Genomic DNA, 21,018 nt, shown 5'->3' on the forward strand with positions numbered 1-21,018 from the left:
GTCTCTCTTCAGCTGGGCTCGCAAGAGCTTCGGTGCCGATCTTGCTTTGCAATATCCAGATCCAACGTTGGTCCTGTGCTGTGATAGTGTAGGGGCAATATAATAGGATTGTTTTCCTTTTTTGGGGGGGTTACGCTGATGATCAGACTTGCCAGTATTGGGATTTTAATCCGCATCTTGATGTCTAAGATGTCAAAGGTGGAGGTGGTCTAAGACTTATTGTCTAAGGCTGGGAACTGACGAAGGCCAGTCAGTGGTCGAAGCGCGTTTGTCAGGGAAGTTTCTTGGGTACCATCACTTACATCGTAGCAAGACTACCTACCTGAGCTGTCTTCAGTTCCCGATCTCGGTGATAAGAACTTCCTCTTCTCTTAGCTCAAATCCAAACACTAAACATCGATGCCTTCATGTAGAAAACAGCCTGGGGCAAAACCTAGCTGATTCACCTACTTAGATTGTGTAGTGATTATGTCAACAGCTACATAGTAAGCAAGCCCTTTCCTGCGGACCTCACAGTATAACTCTCGCCCAGCACAGTGCCATAGACAGTAGACAAAAGCATGTCGGCTAGGGCTGAGAGTAAGCAAGCCAGCAAACGAACTGCGTCATCTATCTAGAGTAACATAGAAGATAGTATAAATGGCCGATGCTACGTTGAGTAGTTGCTCAGGAAGGGAAAAGAGAGAGAGAGAGACAGAGGGGGGGGGGCGCCTGTTGGTACGAGGAAACAAGAGGGTATGACATGATCTTCGACTAGGTTGGGAAATGAGAATAAGCGCGCAATATACCTGATAAGGGAAAAGGATGAAGGGAGAGACGGATGAGATAATGGGCGACAGGGGCCGCGTTGGAACGTTACCCGAGTCGGGAGTTTAATTTTCTGGTGTCTGTTTCGGGGCGATGAATATGAGGAGGGCAGTGAGTACTCTCCATGGATGGTATAACTTCGGGGGGGTTGGGGCGGTGGGGGGGGGGAGCCGAGTAGGTAAAGATGAGAAACGGTAAATGCTTCACTTGGTGAAGGGATGGTGAACGGGTATGGCTTGACATGGTTTGGATAAGTCCAAGAGCACATCCGTCATGCCTATATCTTACATATCAAATCCAATTTGGGGGGGCTCTTGGTATGATCCTACAAGAATGCTATTTCAACACTCTTTGGGAAAGCACATTCGGCAACATTGAATACTATACCTGAGGTGAATGATTTGAGCCGTGGCCTGTTTATCTCCTGGGGAAATGGAAATTCCTCTCTACGTGTAATGAAGGAGCAAGTGTCAGCCATTCACACGCTCAGGGGTCACGAAGTACTACGGGTTGAGGAGACAATAGGAGGTACTGGATATCTCAATGTTCAGTGAATGTATTGAGATTTCCTTTGGGCGACTAAGAATACATACGTAACTCGTGAAAACATAGTCCTGAAAAGGGGTCGAAACGGCAACTTGGGGTAGGGGGCATGGGAGGACGTATCAACCTCAAAAGTAAATAACATGCTATGCAGGCTACGAATGTGATTTCAGGAAAGCAGAACAGGGTAATGCAATGTTTATCTAATGCGGATCTACAAAACGACTGACTGAGAACGCCTCATATCTTAGACAGCGGTTGAGCCTTGAGAGTCTAAGACAACTGCTACCTGAGGTAGGACATTGGAATGTCTAGAAAGAAGCACAAGAGCCTCAAGGCAACCAAACCTCAACGTAGCATAAGTGAGATGAAGTTGTTGGCATTCCGGTTATAATGTGGTAAAAAATTGCTTGTTTGAGATCCTGCAACTTGAGAAACCCCAGTTCTTTCTCCAAAATAGGTAGATTCTGCTGGATAGCAGTTGTGGGAGACCATCCTACTCCAGTCAACATAGCTCTCCAAAAAGGTCCAACATGGATATAGGATATAGAGACTCTGACTATGAACTCAACCTTAATCACCTCAGTTCCGTTGATTCGCGGGCAGTTTTGATTCATTATCTTCGTTTATCATTCGTTCTTTAGGCTGTCCGTCAGGGATATATATGCGATTTTTTTTAAACATGCCTCTATGGTCACCCCTCTTACTTTGTCCTCATCCTACATCTCCTTCTGCCCTGGGTATATAATCCGTCACTTTTAACCATGTACTCCGTAGCTCAGTTTGACCGAGCCCGTCTCTGTCCTTCACATCCTGCCCATGAACCTCATGTTCAAAAAACGCCACCCCTTCTCTCCACAGCCGTCCGTCCGACACATTTCCTCCCGACCCAATCAACTTCCCCAGAGTCGGGTAAAGAGAGCTATCTGAGTAAACATTACCCCTTCCCCAAGATGAGATCTCTCTCTCTCTCTCTCTCCCCTTTCTTCCCTTAAAGCTGAGACTTAACAGCGTCCCAACACCCACTGGCACTCGTGCGAGCCGAATATCTCACCGACGAACAGCCGCCCGCCACATAGCCCTCCTGAGTGCGATCTTCTGGCCCAGCAACCGGCCAAAACAACAGAAAACTTTACCGCTTAATAATAGTAACAATATCTTCATCAGCCAGCTCATGTGACAGGCCCACGCGCTGCGGCTGATGCTTGACTGATTTTCCGTAAACGATGGCGCACTTGAACTGCTCGACGATGCTCTTGTGGATGGCATTGCACTAGGATTAGGGGTTAGCATATCATATCCGAAAACAAAAGGGGGGAGAGGGGGAAAAGGAAGAGGGTAACATACAAAGTCCTCCACAGTACACTTGTTCGCCCTCAGGACGACAGGAGCCTCATAATCGGGCTGCTTGCCCTTAGGCTTGGTGTAGACGCGAATGAGGTTCAGCTTCTCCCAGCTAGACATTGTCAATCACTCCTTCAACGCTATAACGACCATTTCACCGCAAGGGGGAACTCACATAGCCTCCAAGAGCTCATCCAAATTCCACCCATGCTCAGAGCTGATGGGAACAGAATTCGGAATCCGGTACAGCAAGTCCAGTTCCTCGATACTGATGCTGTCGATCTTGTTGAGCACATAAATAGCCGGGATATAGGCACGGCTCTTGGCTTCGAGCACATCGATCAGGTCATCGATGGTAGCGTCGCAACGGATGGTAATGTCGGCCGAGCTGATGCGGTATCTGCCTTGCTGTCAGCTCCCTTTTCCCCACACAACATCCCCCAGAAAAGGAAAAGGGACGCACTCGCTCATAACAGCCTTAATCTCGTCATGATCAATATGCGTAAGCGGCACCGTACTCGTGATATTCAACCCTCCCTTGTCCTTCTTCCGGAAGGTAATATTCGGCGGCTGCTTGTTGATCCTGATGCCGAAGCCCTCCAACTCATTCTCAATAATCCTCTTATCCGTCAACGGCTTGTTGACGTCCAGCACAATGCAAATCAAATGGCACGTCTTCGCCACAGCAATAACCTGCCGACCCCTACCCCTACCATCCTTGGCACCCTCAATGATACCAGGCAAATCGATAATCTGCAGCGGCGCGCCGTTGTACACCAGCTGACCGGGCACCGAAGTCAGCGTCGTGAACTCGTATGCTGCCGCTTCGGAGTGTGTGCCTGTCAGCTTGGACATGAGTGTACTCTTGCCGACAGAAGGGAAGCCGATGAAGCCGATGGACGCGACACCGGTGCGGGCGACGTCGAAGCCTGCGCCGCCACCACCACCGCCGCCGCCCGACGGAGTGAGGAGCTCGCGTTTGAGCTTGGCGAGCTTGGCTTTAAGTTGACCCAGATGGTAGGAGGTTGCCTTGTTCTTCTGGGTCCGGGCCATCTATTGATTGGGAGTAGAGACGTTAGAGACCATGGTTCCGGCAGGGGGTTGGTTCGTGGGTGTTTTTTTTTGGGGGGGGGGGTTTTTTCGTGGACGCACTTCGGCCTCGATCTCCTTGATCTGTTCATGCTGTTAGCCTCAATCCTCTCTGGCAATACCTCTCCTTCAATGGGACGGACCTTGTCAACGATGGTCGCCATGATTGTGGTTTGTGATGCTTTGCTGGTGTCTTTCCTTGATCAAGTCGGTATCGAAACCGGCTGGTAACGTTCGGCTGCTGACGCCTCTTTAATCAAGCAACTGCTCTTGTGGTAGGTGCTAGGGGATGCCGAATCCTAGACCAGTTGCACTTCGTTCTCGGGGAATCGACAGCAATGTCGTTTGTGTGTCGTTGTGGTTCACAGTGGGAATTTTCCTCCTTGGCAGCCGCCGCTTCTGAAGCAGTCTCAAGGTGGGGGCAGGAACTGTGTTGCTCGAAACGCCCACATATCACCAGTTGCCCTGTGCCCCACCGCCAAAGAAGTGGGTCCAACTCCCTGCAAGAGGCAAAGTCGTGTTTTAACTCTACAGCGTCTTATTCAACCAGAGGCAAGGCTTATGAGTCAAAAGACTCAGTTATTGCTAAGGAGAATGGAATCACTAAAAAAAAAAAATCATTCCATTTATTTATCAATGTACGACATTAAAAACATTACAAGAAGTGATTTGTACAGCGACGAGACAAAAAAACCGATTACACATCCCTGTCCGCCCAAGCCATGCATCACTAGCATCTCCGAGACCTAAACCCAAGTCAACGCCAAATAAGCCATGATTGAAAGAAAGACAAAACCGGAAAATAAAACTTCATAATTTATCACCATATAACCTGCTACATAATCCCATCTCATAAAACGATGTATCATCCAGGGGTATCTCCAGAAACTTTCTTTCATCCATCCCTCCCCCCCTTTTTTTTTTCCCTTCCTTCCTCCTCCCCACCCCACAAATATACTCACCATTCTCCTTTATCAACCATCCACTTATCTCTTGTCAAGTCATTTAGGTGCTTATGAATCAGAAGAAGTGGGCGGGAGAAAACCAAGAAAGAAGTAGGGGAAGAGAGTAGAAGCAGAGAAACTCGATATATGTGAGATAGGCGAGTGGTATACCTAGGTAGTTTTTTTAACCACTCTGTAGGCCCATGGAAGTCAGGGTCACGAATCCAAAGCAAAAGACAAGGAAAGCAAACAAAAAGCACTCCGCATCGCAACCAAAAGACCTTTCTCTTCCTTATATAATGACCCATGCATCCGATGCAATGATGTCAATGTTCAATGTGTTCCATACATCCTTTCTCCCATACATTGTTCAGCCGTACAGACAGACAGACAGACAGACAGACAGACCACAACAAGCCCGCAAACCAACCAACCAACCAACCAACCAACCAACCAACCAATCAACCGGCCAGCCAACCATGCCAGACCAACCCAGACAACCCGAACAATCAGCCATACAACCCAGATAGTCAGACAGACGACCCGTACATGCCTATACCTAACACAACGACAGCAACCCAGCAACTAGGTAGAGTAGCAACTAAGGCGTAAGGTGAGTGGAAAGAGACGCTTGCAAAAAAAATAAAAAAAAACCAGAGGTAAGCAAGTCTCTCATCTCCAACCCTTACCCATGAGTTTACAAGCCCGACACAGCAATACAAGGGAAAGTTTATCCCTCGCCATGCAAATGCAAAAGGAGCCTGCCTACCCCAGGACGCTCCCCCTCCTAGCAACCCCGTTAACCATCGGCCTGTTGACATCCCCTTCCCTAAAAGCAGGCGAAATAGGCCTATGGTCATCATTATCGTGATGGTGATGCCCATTCATCATGGGAGAAGCCGGTCCATCAGGAGGAGAGTGCACGCCATTTGGCAGGAGCTTGTCGCCGTTAATGCCTTCCTTCAAGGCCACCTTCTCATCCTCGTCTTCGGCCGAGTGGTCTCTAATCGCAAACGGCCTCCTCAGTCCCCTAGGCCGGGGAAACGGCGAGGGACTGGCTTCGCGCGGACGTGGTTTATCCTCAGCAACAAGCTCGCCGTTGAGAAAGTACTTGTTACCAGGGGCGAACGACAGGATATGACCATCGGAGAGATCAGCCGGGAGCGGCGGATCACGCTTCCATTTCTCAAGAGGCGCCCAACTGGCGGCCTGGACCTCGGTCTCGGGGAGCTCGCAGTAAGTCATCGTGAGCTTGACGCTGCGGAGGTGTGGGACGGTCGGGATGATGTAGAGGAAGTCGGAGGCCTACGAACCGTCAGCTTCTGCGCTCGACTTAGGGCCCAATGAACCAAAAAAAAAAAAAAAACAAAAGGAAAGCTTACCTTGACAAAGAACATATCCATCGCAGCAAACTTCTCCCACGCCTCGCCGCGCAGCCGCTCAATGACACGGTAGCTCAACCGGCGCGGATCATTGTCGGGATAATAATCCGGCAGCTGCTCGCCGAGCTCGTACATGCTCGGCGTGGTCAGAGCATACCGATCGCTCTCCAGCCTCCAGATCGCCCGCTTGGCAACCGACGACGCCGGGACGCGCGCCCACGCTGTATACCGGGATAGCTCGAGATCCTTCTCGCCCAGGAGCAGCGCAACTTGCGTGTTGAGCAGCCACTGCTCACGACCCTCGGGAGTACCATTGGCAGCCGGATTAATGCAGTCGTAGCGGACGCCCTGCATCACACGGAACTTGGCCGCAACCTCGGGAAGCTTAGGATTGAGCGAGCAGTCGAGCCAACGCAGCAGCGGCGGCAGCTTGGCGAGGCGAGCGCGCTCCTGCTCGAGCCGGATACGCCGCTGTTCGGCCTCCTTAGCCGCACGGTCGGCTTCACGAGCGGCCCGACGACGCTCCATCTCCTCGCGCATGGCCCGCTCGCGGCGTTCTTGCTCGCGCTTCTCTTCCTCTTCGCGCTTGCGCCGCGCTTCCTCGGCCGCCTCCTGCTCGCGTCGGAGTCGCTCTTCTTCCTCGCGTCGCCTGCGCTCGGCGGCCTCCTCTTCTTCTTTGCGGCGGCGCTCCTCCTCTTCCTCCCGTCTCCTGCGTTCTTCCTCTTCCCGACGCCGTCTCTCCTCTTCTTCTCGTCTCCTTCTCTCTTCTTCTTCGCGCTTCCGCCGCTCCTCTTCACGTCGTCTCTTCTCGCGCTCTTCTTCCTCTTTGCGTTTCCTCTCCTCTTCTTCCTTGCGCCGTTGCTCTTCTTCCTCGCGCCTCTTGCGCTCCTCTTCTTCACGACGCTTGGCTTCCTCTTCACGCTTGCGACGTTCACGCTCCCGCTCTTCTTCCTCTCTACGTACCCTCTCGCGTTCCTTCTCCCTCTCCCTCTCCCTCTCCTCTTCCTTCTTCTTGGCTTCTAGCGCCTGTGCCTGCGGCTCGGCCTCGGCATCCCTCTTCTTCTTGTCCTCGCTCTTCACTCCCTGGGCAGCAGAACGATGGAACTCGGAAGATTCAGTGCTGAGCAGAGGAGGGGCATCGGTCATGTCCACGTCTTGGTCCTCAGACTTGACGTGGACTTCAGAAGAGGTAGGCTTGCCGGTATCGCGACGTTCGAGAGGAGCCAGGGCGTCGGGCTTCTTGGGCTTCGGAGCAGGGCGACGCTCGTCATCATCACGGTGTCGAGATGGCGGACGAGAGCTCGGGGCAGAGCTTGACCCGCCATCACGGGGCGTAGGCGGCTTGAGGAGCTTATCGTCAGAGGATTGGCTCGACTTGGGCCTCTTGTCCTTACTCTCAACCTCCAATTTTCTCCTCTTGACAGGGGCATCACCATCCTTGTCGGTGGTCGAGCTCGGATGCGGTGGTGTCTCGCTGGAACGATACCGTTTGCCGCCTGTGCTGTCACCTGAAGGAGATAACCGATCGCGCGACTCATCCCTCTTGATTGCCTTGGTACGGTCGTGATACTTCTCCGCTTTCGGCTGCTTCTCCGGATCTTCGCGAGGACTAGACGGCTCCTTGAACGACGAAGAAGCATTCGAGGTGAGGCTCGGGCGCCGCTGGCGTTCACGTTCACGCTCCCGTTCCCGTTCCCTTTCCCTCTCCCTCTCCCTCTCCCTCTCCCTCTCCCTCTCGGTCTTAAGCTCCCGTCCAGAGACAAGCTTCCGTCTCGGCTTCGGCTTTTCTGTCTCTCCTTCAGACGAGGCAGCTGCTTGATCGGGCTCGGCACGCTTGACTTTGCTGGTGGGCTTCGCGGCAGGCGAGGGTTCGCGGTCGGAAATGGCAATCGTCGGAATGCTGCGTTCATCCTTCTTCGGTCTCCCGGGTCCCCGTTTCGCCTCAGGCTGCTCGTCCTTGCTCTCCTTGCTCTCTTTACTCTCTTTACTCTCTTTACTCTCCTTACTCTCCTTACTCTCCTTACTCTCCTTGTTGGTTGTCACAGTGGCTTGCTTGCGCTTATCCTTAGGGCTGGTCGGGGCTTTGGAAGCAGCTTTCTTGGGTTCTGTCGTCGGAGGACTGGCAGCGGCCTTGCGCTTGGCAGCCTTGTCGTCGTTGTCTCCCTTGTCGGCCTTCCTCTTTCCTTCGCGCTGTTGTTCCTCACGCCTAGGCGGCGTCTTGGGCTTCAGCTCCCGATCAGGCTTACCTGGATGGAGCTTCTTGTAGTTATCGTAAGCCTCCTTGAGCATATGCTCTTCGTCCATCCAGTTAGGCCCGCGCCGCCTGCGCGCAATCTCGTAGTAGGTCTCGCCTCTGAAGCGCCGCGTCGGGTCAAAGTCGCTCTGGTCGAGTAGGAGTTTGACGACCTTGATGTTCTCCTGGCCGATGGCAGCCAGCATAGGCGTAGTGTGCTCCCCGTTGGGCGAAATCGGCGGGGGTCGGGATTCGCCTTGCCGAGGGCCAACAGGAGCTGCATGACGACGTCGTGACCTCCACGGGCGGCCGCAACCATAGACTCCGGGTCGTCCAAACCTTCTCGGACTTGCAGAATGCGCGTAACAGTCTCCTCATCGCCACGGGCCGCCGCCATACGGAGAGTCTTGTCATCCATGGGCATATAGAGAAGATGATTACTTGTCTTGACAGAGCGCACGGTACCGGTCCTTCGGCTGGGACCAGTCTGGTAGGCTGATGGAGCGGGCGAGCGACGGGGACTATCGGGAGCATGCGATGAACGAGCCGATACGGGATCTTGATGATGTTCCTCCGAGGTACGGCGGCGTTCGGGCATCTTTTCGCGGTATTCCTTGAGCAGCTGTCGGATCTCTTCGGCATGTTCCAGGTCGTCCTTGACGCGCTCGATCGGTTCCTCACCCCGGGCGTTGGTCTTGCGGGGGTTGACGCCGGCCTCGAGCAGAATTCTGACGACCTCCAGGTGGCCATTGTCAACGGCATCGATTAACGGGGTGTCCTTCTCGTGGTTGACGCAGTCAATGTTGCAGCCGGCGTCGATCAGCAGCTTCACGATATCGTCAAATCCATTAAGAGCAGCGATCTGAAGCGGCGTGTTGCCGGCGTAGTCGGCCACGTTGATGTCCTCGGGGCGTTCTGCGAGGCGCTGCTTGACAATCTCGTACTCGCCCTTGGCGCACGCCCGGGCCAAAAGGGTCTGACCGTGCGCATCGAGATGTTTTTTGTGCGGCGCCATTCTTGCGGGAGAGTGGTGGGCCTCAGTCGTCGCAGGAGTGGCCAGGCCGCGCAACTTGGAGCTGCGAGGATGCGGGCTGCCGCTGGCCGACGACTCGTCCGAGTGGTAGTCGGTTGCCAGCGGCGCCGGAATACGTTTCTTCTTCTGGCCGAGGCCGTTGGCGGCGGCGGCGGCGGCAGCAGCAGCCGAGTGTGCAGACAGAGTCGCGGCCGAGATGCTGCGGCGGTGCAGTCGGTTGTGGGGGGATGCGGATCGGTTGCGCGTGTGTGATGAGGGGTCGTGGTGTTGTGCTGTTGTAGCAGATGCGGCAGCCGAAGTTGATTTGGTTGGAGGGTGCGACTTGCGAGACGCGTCGAGGCCCGAACCTGTTGTTTTAGGACGGCGAGCCTTGCGGTTGTCGGCCTCGTCGTCCGAGTCGGGCCTCGGGGCCTTGCGCTTTTGTGGGACCGACTTTTCGGGAGCCGGCTTGGGTTTGTCTTTGTGGGAGGTTGCAGTGGTCGACGTGGTGGTGTTGGTGGTGGTGTTGGTGGTGGTGTTGGTGGTGGTGTTGGTGTTGGTGTTGGTGTTGGTGTTGTTGTTGTTGTTGTTGTTGTTAGTAGCGTTGCTGGCAGTGGCAGCCGAGTGTTTAGCCTCTGATGCAGCTGGGGCAGGCTCGGAATCTGAGTGGGCAACCACAGAAGGGCGGCGAGCGCGCTGGGGCTGGGGTGGAGATGCAGGTGCGGAGCTCAAGCCACTGGAGCCATCTTTGGGCTTTGCTTTGTCCAGGTGTCTTTTCTTCTTGTCCGATCCAGCAGCCGATGCAGATCTATCGGCCGCTGGCTTGTCCGGACGCTCCAAATTGGTATTGGTATTGGGATCGCGGCCGCGGTCACGGTCACGGTCACGGTCATGATCATGATCACGCTCGCGACTGCCATCGCCCCCACGATTGCCGCTTTCACGGTCGCGGTCCTGCTTTACACTTGAGTGTTGGCGGGAAAGCAAACTGGAAGGGACATCGTCAACATCAGCACGATCGATCTTTGTAATGACTTTATCGTCATGCTTGATGATCTTCCGTGCCTTGGAGGGAGAATGACCATCCTTGCCGGGCAACACAATGGTCTCGGCGTCAGAGTTCCCATCACCTGTCACATCGTCATCGTTCATGCGGGAAGCTGGCGCTGCCGATGTCGCTGACGGCGCAGAAGGTAGCAATGCTGTAGGTGCTGATGATGCCGCCGACGCACTCGGCCTGCTGCTGCTGCTGCTGCTGCTGCTGCTGCTGCTACTGTTGCCACCGTCTTTCGAAGAGGGTGGCTGCAGGGACTCGGGCTTGGGAGCAGAAGATGAGGAAGACGACTTCGACGAGTTGGCGTTCACGGAGGTAAGCCTGGGATGATTAGAGTCGCTGCCCGGGCGCTTGGAAGAAGAAGAAGAAGCAGCAGGCTTCGAGGAGGCGGGCTCGGCAGCATTCTGCGCATCCATGTCATTCAATTCAAAAGGCGCTGGACGTTGAGCAACATCCTGGTCACTGCGTGGCCGCGACCTTTCGGTTGGGAAGAGAGAAGGGGGTTGCACGGCGATTGAATCAATCGATTTCGATGTCGACTGAATCGATCTCGATCGCGATGTGATGTGATGTGCCAGACAGCCTGCTGAGCGTCGCTGAGGTCGTCAAGTTGAAAATCGCGTGTCGCGGTATCGAGTGTTGAAAAGTGTACGTGTCACTTGGTTGTGGTTGAAATTGATGTGCTATGAGTGGTTCGCAAATTCGAGGCAAGAGGGTTAAAAGAGTGAAGGAGTAAATGCACGGAATGTCCGGATGTCGGGATGAGAGATTGGAAGAGGATGGCAGGTGGTAAGAGGTAAGTGGTAAGTGGTAAGGTGAGTGTGCGTGCGTGAGCGAGAAGAGAACAGGACAGCCTAGGGTCCAGTGACTTCAGACTGTGACTCTGCCCCAGACTCAATTCAAGACTTCTAAACCCTGCAAACCCTGCAGAGCCGTCGTCCAGGAGGCCAGGACAAGGACAAGGTAGGTATGCCGATGACTGGTACCTCGAATGAACTGTTTGGTGAGAACCTGGCCACAGGCACAGATGCACCCGCACAGCCGCCCCGTGTCCCAAGCAAATAAACCGTCGTCAGTTGTCAGTCGTCAGCAGCCGACTCGTCGACTTGCACACACACATGCACACACACACACACACACACACACACACACACACACCACCGCGCGCACTCGGCGAAAGGGAAGGGGAAAAGGGAGAAGGAGAGAGGAAGGGAGGGGGGGGGGAAGGAGGGAGGAAATGTGAGGACGAGGCGCGGCAGCGACAAAGACAACAAAAATTGGTTTTTGGCTTCCGTCTTTTTGATTTGAGAATCGGGCGCCAGGACCTGGGATACCGGCAATCCGTACCTAGGTAAGGTACCTAAAGGTGAAGTAATTCCGTGCAGACGCGATGCACAATGCAGAATGGAATGCCACCAATGCCACCAAACGATACCCTGAATCCTAATACAGGCTGTCGTTAGAGATGGCTGATAGCTGATGGCTGATAGCTGATTGATGGCCCAGCTCAATGGTCGCTTCAATGATCAGTGACCGTGCTGCACTGCTTCACTGCTGGTCGTTGGAGTTGTCGCGTTGCACTGAGTGCTATACTTTTCGGATCAACGCGACCGAGACTACGACCTGAGACTCACACCTCAGACTTCTCCCGCTCAGTGCCCGGTGCTGGGTGGTTCCCTCAACGCGAAGCGAAGCTCGCTGTGTGGCTCTGCGAAAGGGGGAGAGAGACGGAGGCAAGGCAGCGTAGTTTCGGAAAGGCCAGACCGCGGTGGACTGGAACAGGATTGGCCTGGACTGGACACGATGGATTTGCAGATGCTGGCTGCATGCAGCAAGTGGACAGCTTCCACTCGAGAATTCAGTCGACTCTGATTCAGCGATGATTGGATCGATTCGATTTGACCGATGAATGACTGATGGCCTCACCTCACACGTAGGGAAAGGCAAGAAGAAAGGATAAGAAGCAGGCCAGAAGGCTGGGCGGCTGCTGCTGCTGCTGCTGCTACTACTGCGGACTGCAGGTGTTGATTCCCACTTCAAGGGCCACCTCAGATCAAAGTCTGATCGCCACTGTCGTGATTGGCTGCTTCTGGTTGGCTGGGCCGATCTACCCCATCGAGGCTACGGCGGGCGAAACGATCCCTGTCTGCACCTCTGGGTTGGACTGGAAATCACGGTGGACGGGCTACGATTGCGTGTTTTTGCATGATGCGCTTAACTGGTTTAGCCTCTCTGTCTTTCAATCCTAAGCTGGATCCGAATGACAAAGAGATATAGAGAGACAGACACGAGGAAACGCTTGCCCCAAATCATGGCTTTCACACTCAAGTGAGGATGGCCTCGTGGTCTTGTCTTGTGAGTGTGAATGAGCGCCCTCACAGAAGCAAACCATGGTGCACATCAAAAAGACCCGTGGTCCGCGGGTCCGCGGGCTCCCGCCCAGGCAGCCAGCCAGCCAGCACACGCGACCCCTGCCGCGGTGCAGGTCCCAGCCGACTTGGTGCTTGGTGCCGGCGGACCTCAAAGGCAGCGCCGAGTGCATTCGCAATCCATTTTATCACAGTGTGAGAGTATATGGAAATACTGTGTGTCTTCACACTGTCCTGGTGCGTGTTGGGACTGAGTACTGCATCGAAAAGGGACTTGGGAACAAAAATGGCCAAATTTCCCACGGGTGCCGACGGCAGAGATGAATGGCATCAAGAGACCATAGTTAACAAGCCGTAAGCAGCATTGCATTGCGCATCTTAGAGTAACAACAATCGGCAACGGGCGGACAGATGGCGAGTTGCAGTGTTTCACAAGTGGCCACTGCCTCAAATCCAAGTTCCATTCACTTTCTCCACACCCCCCCCCCTGAAAGCAGCGAGCGAGCGAGCGAGTGAGTGACGAGAGCCCCATAGTCCGTCGTTCACTCCACTGATGGGGCTTTCCCTTCTCCTTTTTATCGCATTTGTGGTGGGGCTACTTGTTTCGAGCAGCAGCCTGTCTGGCCCGTGCTGTCCCTCATCATCAACTTCCATTTCCGCAAAACCCCCCAAACCCTTGTCCTCAGGCTTGGAGCCTACCCATGCTCCTCTTTCACACCTCCAATTCCCCCCCCCCCTTTCCTCCTCCCTGACCCCTCCATCCATCCACCCTCCTTTTGCTGCGCCACAACACCACCCCCAACACCCACCTCTCTCTGCAGGCAGGCTGGAATAATCCGTGGCAAGCAACAAGGAAGACAAAGGCAGGGCGCCCAACCAGAGACGGAGAAGGGTTGTAAAGCAGAATCGCTGATTTAAAATACTACCTCCGACGAAGGGATCCCACAATACACACTTCCTATCAACCCACTGCCGGTCGATCCTGTTGCCATCGCAAGGCTTAAAACTCAACTCAAGATGGGATCGTCAGGCTCAGAATCGGCTGCCGGCCCAAGTCCCAGTTCCAGCTCTGTCTCTCGGGTCAACCTCCCACCGTCGCTCGAGGCCCGCAGAATCCCCGGACTGCCCCGAGCGGCCTACTACATCGCCAACTTCATAACCGAAGAAGAGGAGCAAGCCATCCTGCACAAGGTAGCTTGACACTCTGCTCGCGTTTGATCAACTGCTTCCCACCGCAACATCTAACTCGCTCGCTCGCAAAAGGTTGAGACAGCCCCTAAAGCGCGCTGGCGACAACTGACGCACCGCCGCCTGCAAACCTGGCCATCCGATCTGATCAAGGACACACTCGTCGATGCACGCCCGCTGCCCGACTGGCTAGAGAAGCCGGTTGTTGCACGCCTGCTTTCCATCCCAGTCGATGATACGGAACACAGCAATGACGAGTCCCAGCCGCGGCACATCTTTGCCGAGAGCCCCCACGGCCGCCCCAACCACGTGCTCATCAACGAGTACCCTCCCAACACGGGCATCATGCCGCACAAAGACGGCCTGGCCTACTATCCCGTTGTGTGCACCGTTAGCCTGGGTGCCAGTCTGTGTCTGAACCTGTACCGCAGCAAAGACGATGGCGCCTTAGATCCAAACCCCGTCTGGCGCGTCTTGCAGGAGCCGCGCAGCCTGCTGATCACCACGGGCGAGCTGTACACTGATTATTTGCATGGCATCGATCCCATCGCGATCGACGTCGACCTATCCCCCGACACCGTAGCCAACTGGAGCCTGCTCGGCGATTCGTCCGCCTTCGAGAGTGGCATCAACGAGCGCAAAGTCCGCATCAGCCTGACATACCGCGACGTGCTGAAGGTTTCTAAGCTTGGGAGCAAGCTGGGGCCCATGTTCAAGCGCCCATGAGTGACGACAAGATCTAAATCAAAAGACGAAGGGAATCATGTTCCACTTCCCCCTTACCGCCTCGGCCCCAAATTTCTGAGCATACCACCTGCGCGTGCCGGCAGCCGTGACCCCGAGGTTGACGACAACGAAGAGCAGCGCGCACAACAGTGTGCGGTTGATCCACTGCCCTTGCGGCGCCGCGCCAACTGCCATGGCCAGGTACAAAAGACACTCGCAGGTGTAGTGGGCACAGACAAAGCGGCAAAATAAGCCTTCGCTCGGCAGCGAGTACTTCTCGAGCCCTGCCAGGTGCCGATGACAGCGGTGCTGGTTGATCCAGGCATACAGAAAGGCCGGGGTCGTGAGCGCTATTTTGATCAGTGCCTCGGCATTGGCGTCGTCAAAGACTTTGGTCTTGCTCTCGATGCTGAGAATCGCAACTGTAGGTCCGTCGTTAGCAGGCCTAACCTTATGCTTTCCCCTTCTCAGTACCAAGGTGATGATGGAGATGATGATGACGATGATGATGATGATGATGCGTACCCGACCCCTCAACCCAAACAGCCACTCCCATACCCGCGTAAAACCCCAGTCCTAGTACCAGATGCACAACCCACATCGTCGATTTGGCCGAAGGCTTCATGATCGCTGCATCTTCGTATGCTCTTCTCGCCGCCTGAAGGAGCATCATCGTCCAGGCGAGTGCGGTCTGCACAAGCGTGACTGAAGGCCCGTTGGGTGCTGCGCTAAATTGAGCGGTAGCTATGATGTGTAACAAGCGACCGTCGTAGAGATATTGTCCTAACCAGAAGGCAGAGCAGGCCAAGGAGAGGGTATAAAACCATGCGAACCATGCATGCGGGACCTGGGTGAGGGTCGTGACCTGCGCAATGAGGGTGATAAGTTTATCCCTGGCTGTTTTCCGATCTTTATGCTGCTTCTCCTGTGCCTGTGTCCCCTCTCCCTGCGCTGTAGCAGAAGACTTCCTGGCTCCGTACTCCACCACCAGAGCCTTTACATCTTTAGGGAGCAGCGCGACGGCTGTCACACCAGCTGTGTAGAAGAGGAAAAAGGATTGACACCATTGTGCGGGACTGAGTGTTGACAGGATATTGGTGAGGGTCGCTAAGTAGGGAGAGGACTGCTGAGAGCAGGTGCTGGTGCAGACAACAGGATCTGTTGGGAAATCCATGTCGTTTGGATCTCTCTCTCTCTCTCTCTCTCTGTCTGTGGTCCCGAAATGCCGGATTCGAGATTAGAGGAAGGTTATGTTTTAGCGTAGCCGAGAAGGTTTTTTTTTTTTTGTTTTATGATGTTGCAAGTTGGATGGTGGTGAGCTGATGAAGTTGTGAGAGAGACAAGCGTGTTCACATGCTAGCAGCGAGTGGAAATTTGGTGGAGGGTCTGGCCAAACTTCGGGGTCACCTTTTCCCGACATACGGTGCCCCCATATTCTCCTCTTACAACATCACCTGCCCGACAAGGAGTTCATGTACTTGCTTGTTTAGCGACAATAGAAAGAAGAAAGACGTCGGATGCAATATTTGACACGATCGGCAGCAACACAATTAAAGGTATAATGCGCATAATGCCAACATTAATATATCTCTCCTGGGCATGAGAACGCAAGCGATAACAATACTTTTTCTATCGTTGGTTTGAATATACAAACTACCTTCCTAACCGATTCAAGTAAACAGAGAGGTCAACAGCATGTCTTGAGGTACTCGTAGGGAATAATAATAGAAAAGACAACAAACTATTTAAGGTTCTTCCTCCCTCTCCCCTCCCCTTCCCCCTCCCCCCTTTTTTTTTCAACAGAGTCCAAACCCAACACGATCATAGCACCCCTTTTTTCGCTCAGGCAACATGCTTCTCACCCCTCAGATCGGCACTGATCACCAGGTCCTCCTTGCCCCTCAGGTGCAGGACAATCGTCAGCCCATCGATGCCAACTTCTTCCTCCTCTTCGTTGGTTGCCTGCACCGGGTGTTCGCCGTTGGAGCCGGAGCGTCCGAATGCATCAACGGACGTCTCGTTTTGGGTGACCTGCGTACTGATGCCATTGTATCCCGAACGGCCACTCTCTTGTGGATGACGATGAATGCCATTATACCCTGAGCGGCCTGATTCACCAACGGATGTGTCGTCATCAACGATCTGAGTGTTGACAAGGTTGTATCCGGAGCGCCCCTCGACATCAACTTCATCACCTGTCGCCCTGCGGTGCTTGTCAATGCCATTGTATCCCGAACGACCGCGGTTTTGAGGATGGATGCCGTTGTAGCCTGAGCAGCCAGCCGCATCAGCACCGGGGCTCGGCGCCGCGTTGGGGTTGTTGACGCCATTTGCTTCCACATGCAAATGTATGCCATTGTAGCCCGACCGTCCAGATGTGCCACCAGCCATTTCTTCATCGCTGACCTTCTTGTTGATGCTGTCGTATCCGGAACGTCCAGTCGGACGAACATCAATGTCCTCCTCAACTCCATTTCCTTCCACGTGGAGATGCATCCCGTTGTAACCAGAACGCCCCTGTGTGTTGATACCGTTGTAACCTGAATGGCCAGATGCACCGACGGCCTTTTCCTCGTTATTGACATGCCTGTTGATGCCATTGTGCCTGGAACGTCCTTCAATGTTGATGCCATCGTAGCCTGAACGCCCTTGGATGCTGATACCGTTATACCCAGAGCGCCCCGTCGTGCCGATGGTCGTGTCTTGGTCGCTGACTTGCTTGTTGATGCCGTTGTAACCAGAGCGTCCAGATGAGCCGACAGGCATCGCCTCATCATTACCTCGTGTGTTGATGCTACCATAGCCAGACCGCCCCTGAGCGTTGATGCCATTGTACCCTGAACGACCGGACATGCCAACGGCTGCGTCCTCGTCAGCAATTTGTTTGCTTACACCGTTGTAACCCAATCGGCTCTGAGTGTTGATCCCGTCGTATCCTGAACGACCAGATGTAGCAACAAACGTTTCGTCGACAGTCAGCTGTGTGTTTATGCCATGATAACTTGAATGCCGCTGGGTGCTGATGCCGTTGTACCCCGAGCGCCCTTGGGTATTGGTCTCGTTATAACTTGAGCGTCCAGGCGCGCCAACATTAGTTTCCTCACCGTTGTCATTGTCCATATCAACTGACAGCCCGGTTTCCGGCCTTACGTCTCTTCTGCCCAAAGACCTCCGTCCCAGGGGCCGGTTCGCAAGTTCGGGATTTGTCTCTTTCTCTTTTTCCTTGCCGTCCTTTTGTTCGCTTGACGGGGCCCGCAACGAACGAGAGGGCTTGCGAGGAGGCATGCCTTCCAGCCGGCGGAGCCTGTCAAGGATATCCTGCTCCTCTCCCATCTCTTGGGAGTGCCTGACTTCTTCAGTCTCTGCAGAGATTTGAACCTCCCTGCGAATATGATCGTGTTCAACTTCGATCACCTTTGTTGTCTGCGAGGTATCCTGCTGTTGCCCTTTCGCCCCGAAGAGCTTCTCCTTCGCCCTAGCTAGCATCCCCTTTTCTTCTGCGGTCGACGTGGCAGTCACTGCGGTAGTTGTCAGGGACACCGTCGTTGTGGTAGCACTTGACGGGGCTGCGTAGAGCGGTGCTTTGCCCTTTCCCTTCAGGGAAAACACATTGACCGCCGCAGCCGGGGCGGATTCGGTGCTCTTTTGGCTCGAAGTTCTGCCCAAGTTGACACTGCTCCTCGGCTGAATATGGCTATGCGACAGTCTCTCGGGGTGGTCATCCCAGCGCTCGTGAGTGGACGGTCCAGGACCGAGGCTCTTCTGGCGGAGGAGGCCCCCCGGACTAACGGGCTTAGAGGGGTTTGAACTCGAGTCCTGTTTCGGAACCGTTGTTGTTGTTGGGGACTTGGTTTTGGCTTCTTGATCGGCTAGAATAAAGGGGCTGGTTTTCTATCATATGAAAAGTTGGTTTGTTAGTCATGGCAGATACAGGCGGATTGAGAAAGAAAAAGATGGCATACAACGGGGGATTTGGAGGAACCAAAGATCGCCTCGGCGGTACCCTCAAACTGCCAGTTCCCCATGTCGTCTTGGGGGTTGCCTGCTGGTTGGGCTTGTGTCATGCGTGCGTAGTCGTCTTGGGACATCCAGTCAAAGGCATCAAGGGGGGGAGACTGTGGACGACGGGAAGCCATGATGGGTTAGGTTTGATTCAAGTCTTAGATAGGATTACGAAGTTGATATGTGAGAGATATAGCAGGATAAGAAATGATGTGTTGAGTAGAATGACTGGCGGTTAGAAGAGCTGAACTTGAATGCTACTGAATTGCAAGTCCTTGCTTTGATTGCAGGAACAGAGAGTCTGGGCTAATGCTGTCAGGGGTAAGACTTTCAAGGTATGGATACTGACTGGTGCGAAATGCTGGTTGGATGAGCCTGGGACCGAACGAGACAAGAGGTTGAGATTGGACTTAAATCAGGCAAACTCGAAGCGTATCAACGCTATCTGGGCTTTCCTAGCTCGGGTTTACCTCATGCAGAAACCGCCCCTGACACATCACACCGGCTCACAAATGGCAGTCACAACACTGACAAACCCAGGGACAAGACTTCCATCATCGTCAGGAAATCAAAGCTGGCTCACAGCCTCGAGACACATTTCTTGAACTAGGGAATCGAGGTATACTACAGGGAGGGTTTAAGGGGGTCTGTAAATCTATTTGAGATGGGCCTGGAGGCTCTCGAGAACCTGGACGGGCGTTAGCAGCTGTCTCAACACCCAGACCTTTCTGGAAGAAGAAAAATACGCACCTCCAGCTCAATTTTGGCCTCCGCGATCTCCTGCTCGGTGCCGTTGCCGCTAGCAACCTTCTGGGCCTCGGCGATCTGGGCGCGCACGGCTTCGGCGCTAAAGTCCTCCAGGGGGTAGCCCTCAACAGCGTTGATGCTCAGGCGAGACTTGGGTTGGACAATGGCGAAACCCCCAGACACTGCATATGTGTCAGCCAAACTGTTTCCATCCCAATATCTCCTCCCCAGTTCTTTCAGAGAGTCTCCTCCAAGCCAGGGTCGCAATATCAACGGCAAGACGTACGGAAGAATTTCTTGGTGGTGCCGCTCTCCTCAATGACCTCGACAACGCCGGGCTTGAGCTGCTCAATGGAGGGCACGTGGTTGGCGAGAACACCCATTTCACCCGACTCGGCGGGGATGTTGACCTGGACGACGTCCTGAGAGGTGTAGATGGCCTAAATGCGGGAATAACCAGTTAGAAGCGGTTCGGGCAGCGGTCGCAGCTCGTTTGCGGTGATTTCTCGATCGATCGCCATCTCTCCCCCCTCCTCTCCCCCAAAAAACTTCGGAACCATCGCAGACGGGTCGGGCGGGGGCAGACTCGGTGCGGAAGCATACCTGGTGCGGGAGCGACAAGCTCAGCTTGATCTGGGGGAGGTGTTAACAGCTGGACTTGGACGATGCTATCTCCACAGACTCACCTTGTCGGAGACGGCCTCAGCATAGCCTCTGCGCTGGATCGGAGCGCGCAGGAGGGCAGGGCGCGCCCGAAGAGCCGCACGTGCGAAGCGGAGCGAGTTCATGGTGGTTTGCGGACTCAATTGGGGGGCAGAGCTCGTCGGCGAGGCCACTGTCGTTCGTCGTCAGATTCAGATTTGCCTACCCTCCCAAATTCGCTTAGCCGGGATTGTCCGGGCGGCCCTGACCCGCCGGAGGGAACAACGTTTGCGCGGGGCTTTTCTTGGCGCATCTGTTTCTGACAAAACTTACGATACATGCATATAGTATCTATCATTGCTATGTGCATATCAGCGACGCGCTTCTTGGCGGGCTTGTTTTTCCGGCGCCATCACCGGGCCCGCCGAAATCCGACCCGCAGTTTTGTCCGAAAACTTCGTTCACACAACAGCCAGCCACCGGCTACCTTTGAGGCAGCTTGCATGGAATGCGAGCATGAGTAATCCGTATATGAGATTTTTTTTTTTAAAAAAAAAGGAGCCATTGAGATCTTGAGAATAAGCGATACTGATGTCACGCGCTCATGTTGCTGAGGTGAGCTTCAAGCAACTGCCTCTTAGCCTTTGTCTAACGGCCGTCGATTGCTCGCGAGCACGTGGATTGGCCACACGTCCGATCTCCAGTTCCAAGGTGGGCGCGTCTCCCTAGACAACAACCACGGCATCCTGGCACTGCATGGCCTTGATTTCTTGGTTCTTTTTGCTGGTTCTGATCCTGGCAGCGGCAGGACTTCCAAGAGCCGCAACCACAAAAGGTAATCCGATATTTGGCCTGGTTGCATGTCCAAGCTGCTGCGTCATCTGGTCGGTTTGCCATACTCTCGACTCCCAGTTCCATCCAATCTCCGGTTTCTAC

At 54.2% G+C, this 21,018-nt stretch overlaps 6 protein-coding genes across 6 annotated transcripts; 1 reads left to right on the top strand and 5 right to left on the bottom strand.

Moving 5' to 3' along the window:
* Positions 1–2,482: 2,482 nt before the first annotated feature.
* On the bottom strand, positions 2,483–3,947 carry CTHT_0024120 (putative GTP-binding protein; the record flags this gene model as incomplete). The annotated part of the gene is made up of 6 exons (XM_006692811.1): positions 2,483–2,623; positions 2,698–2,806; positions 2,870–3,094; positions 3,158–3,747; positions 3,847–3,867; positions 3,927–3,947. The coding sequence occupies 6 exons, from the start codon at positions 3,945–3,947 to the stop codon at positions 2,483–2,485; spliced, it is 1,107 nt and encodes a 368-aa protein (XP_006692874.1).
* Positions 3,948–5,492: 1,545 nt separating this feature from the next.
* CTHT_0024130 (NAD-independent histone deacetylase-like protein) lies at positions 5,493–10,824 on the bottom strand (the record flags this gene model as incomplete). The annotated part of the gene is made up of 3 exons (XM_006692812.1): positions 5,493–6,032; positions 6,110–8,619; positions 8,682–10,824. The coding sequence occupies 3 exons, from the start codon at positions 10,822–10,824 to the stop codon at positions 5,493–5,495; spliced, it is 5,193 nt and encodes a 1,730-aa protein (XP_006692875.1).
* Positions 10,825–13,794: 2,970 nt separating this feature from the next.
* CTHT_0024140 (uncharacterized protein) lies at positions 13,795–14,691 on the top strand (the record flags this gene model as incomplete). Its single annotated transcript, XM_006692813.1, has 2 exons — positions 13,795–13,968; positions 14,041–14,691. The coding sequence occupies 2 exons, from the start codon at positions 13,795–13,797 to the stop codon at positions 14,689–14,691; spliced, it is 825 nt and encodes a 274-aa protein (XP_006692876.1).
* Positions 14,692–14,709: 18 nt separating this feature from the next.
* On the bottom strand, positions 14,710–15,865 carry CTHT_0024150 (uncharacterized protein; the record flags this gene model as incomplete). Its single annotated transcript, XM_006692814.1, has 2 exons — positions 14,710–15,113; positions 15,217–15,865. The coding sequence occupies 2 exons, from the start codon at positions 15,863–15,865 to the stop codon at positions 14,710–14,712; spliced, it is 1,053 nt and encodes a 350-aa protein (XP_006692877.1).
* A 668-nt stretch (positions 15,866–16,533) lies between these two features.
* Positions 16,534–18,827, bottom strand: CTHT_0024160 (uncharacterized protein; the record flags this gene model as incomplete). Its single annotated transcript, XM_006692815.1, has 2 exons — positions 16,534–18,582; positions 18,654–18,827. The coding sequence occupies 2 exons, from the start codon at positions 18,825–18,827 to the stop codon at positions 16,534–16,536; spliced, it is 2,223 nt and encodes a 740-aa protein (XP_006692878.1).
* A 521-nt stretch (positions 18,828–19,348) lies between these two features.
* On the bottom strand, positions 19,349–20,228 carry CTHT_0024170 (ATP synthase-like protein; the record flags this gene model as incomplete). Its single annotated transcript, XM_006692816.1, has 5 exons — positions 19,349–19,381; positions 19,444–19,622; positions 19,727–19,880; positions 20,044–20,073; positions 20,127–20,228. The coding sequence occupies 5 exons, from the start codon at positions 20,226–20,228 to the stop codon at positions 19,349–19,351; spliced, it is 498 nt and encodes a 165-aa protein (XP_006692879.1).
* Positions 20,229–21,018: the final 790 nt, after the last annotated feature.

The sequence above is a fragment of the Thermochaetoides thermophila genome, assembly GCF_000221225.1.
Source record: "Thermochaetoides thermophila DSM 1495 unplaced genomic scaffold scf7180000011816, whole genome shotgun sequence".
Taxonomy (NCBI): Eukaryota; Fungi; Ascomycota; class Sordariomycetes; order Sordariales; family Chaetomiaceae; genus Thermochaetoides; species Thermochaetoides thermophila.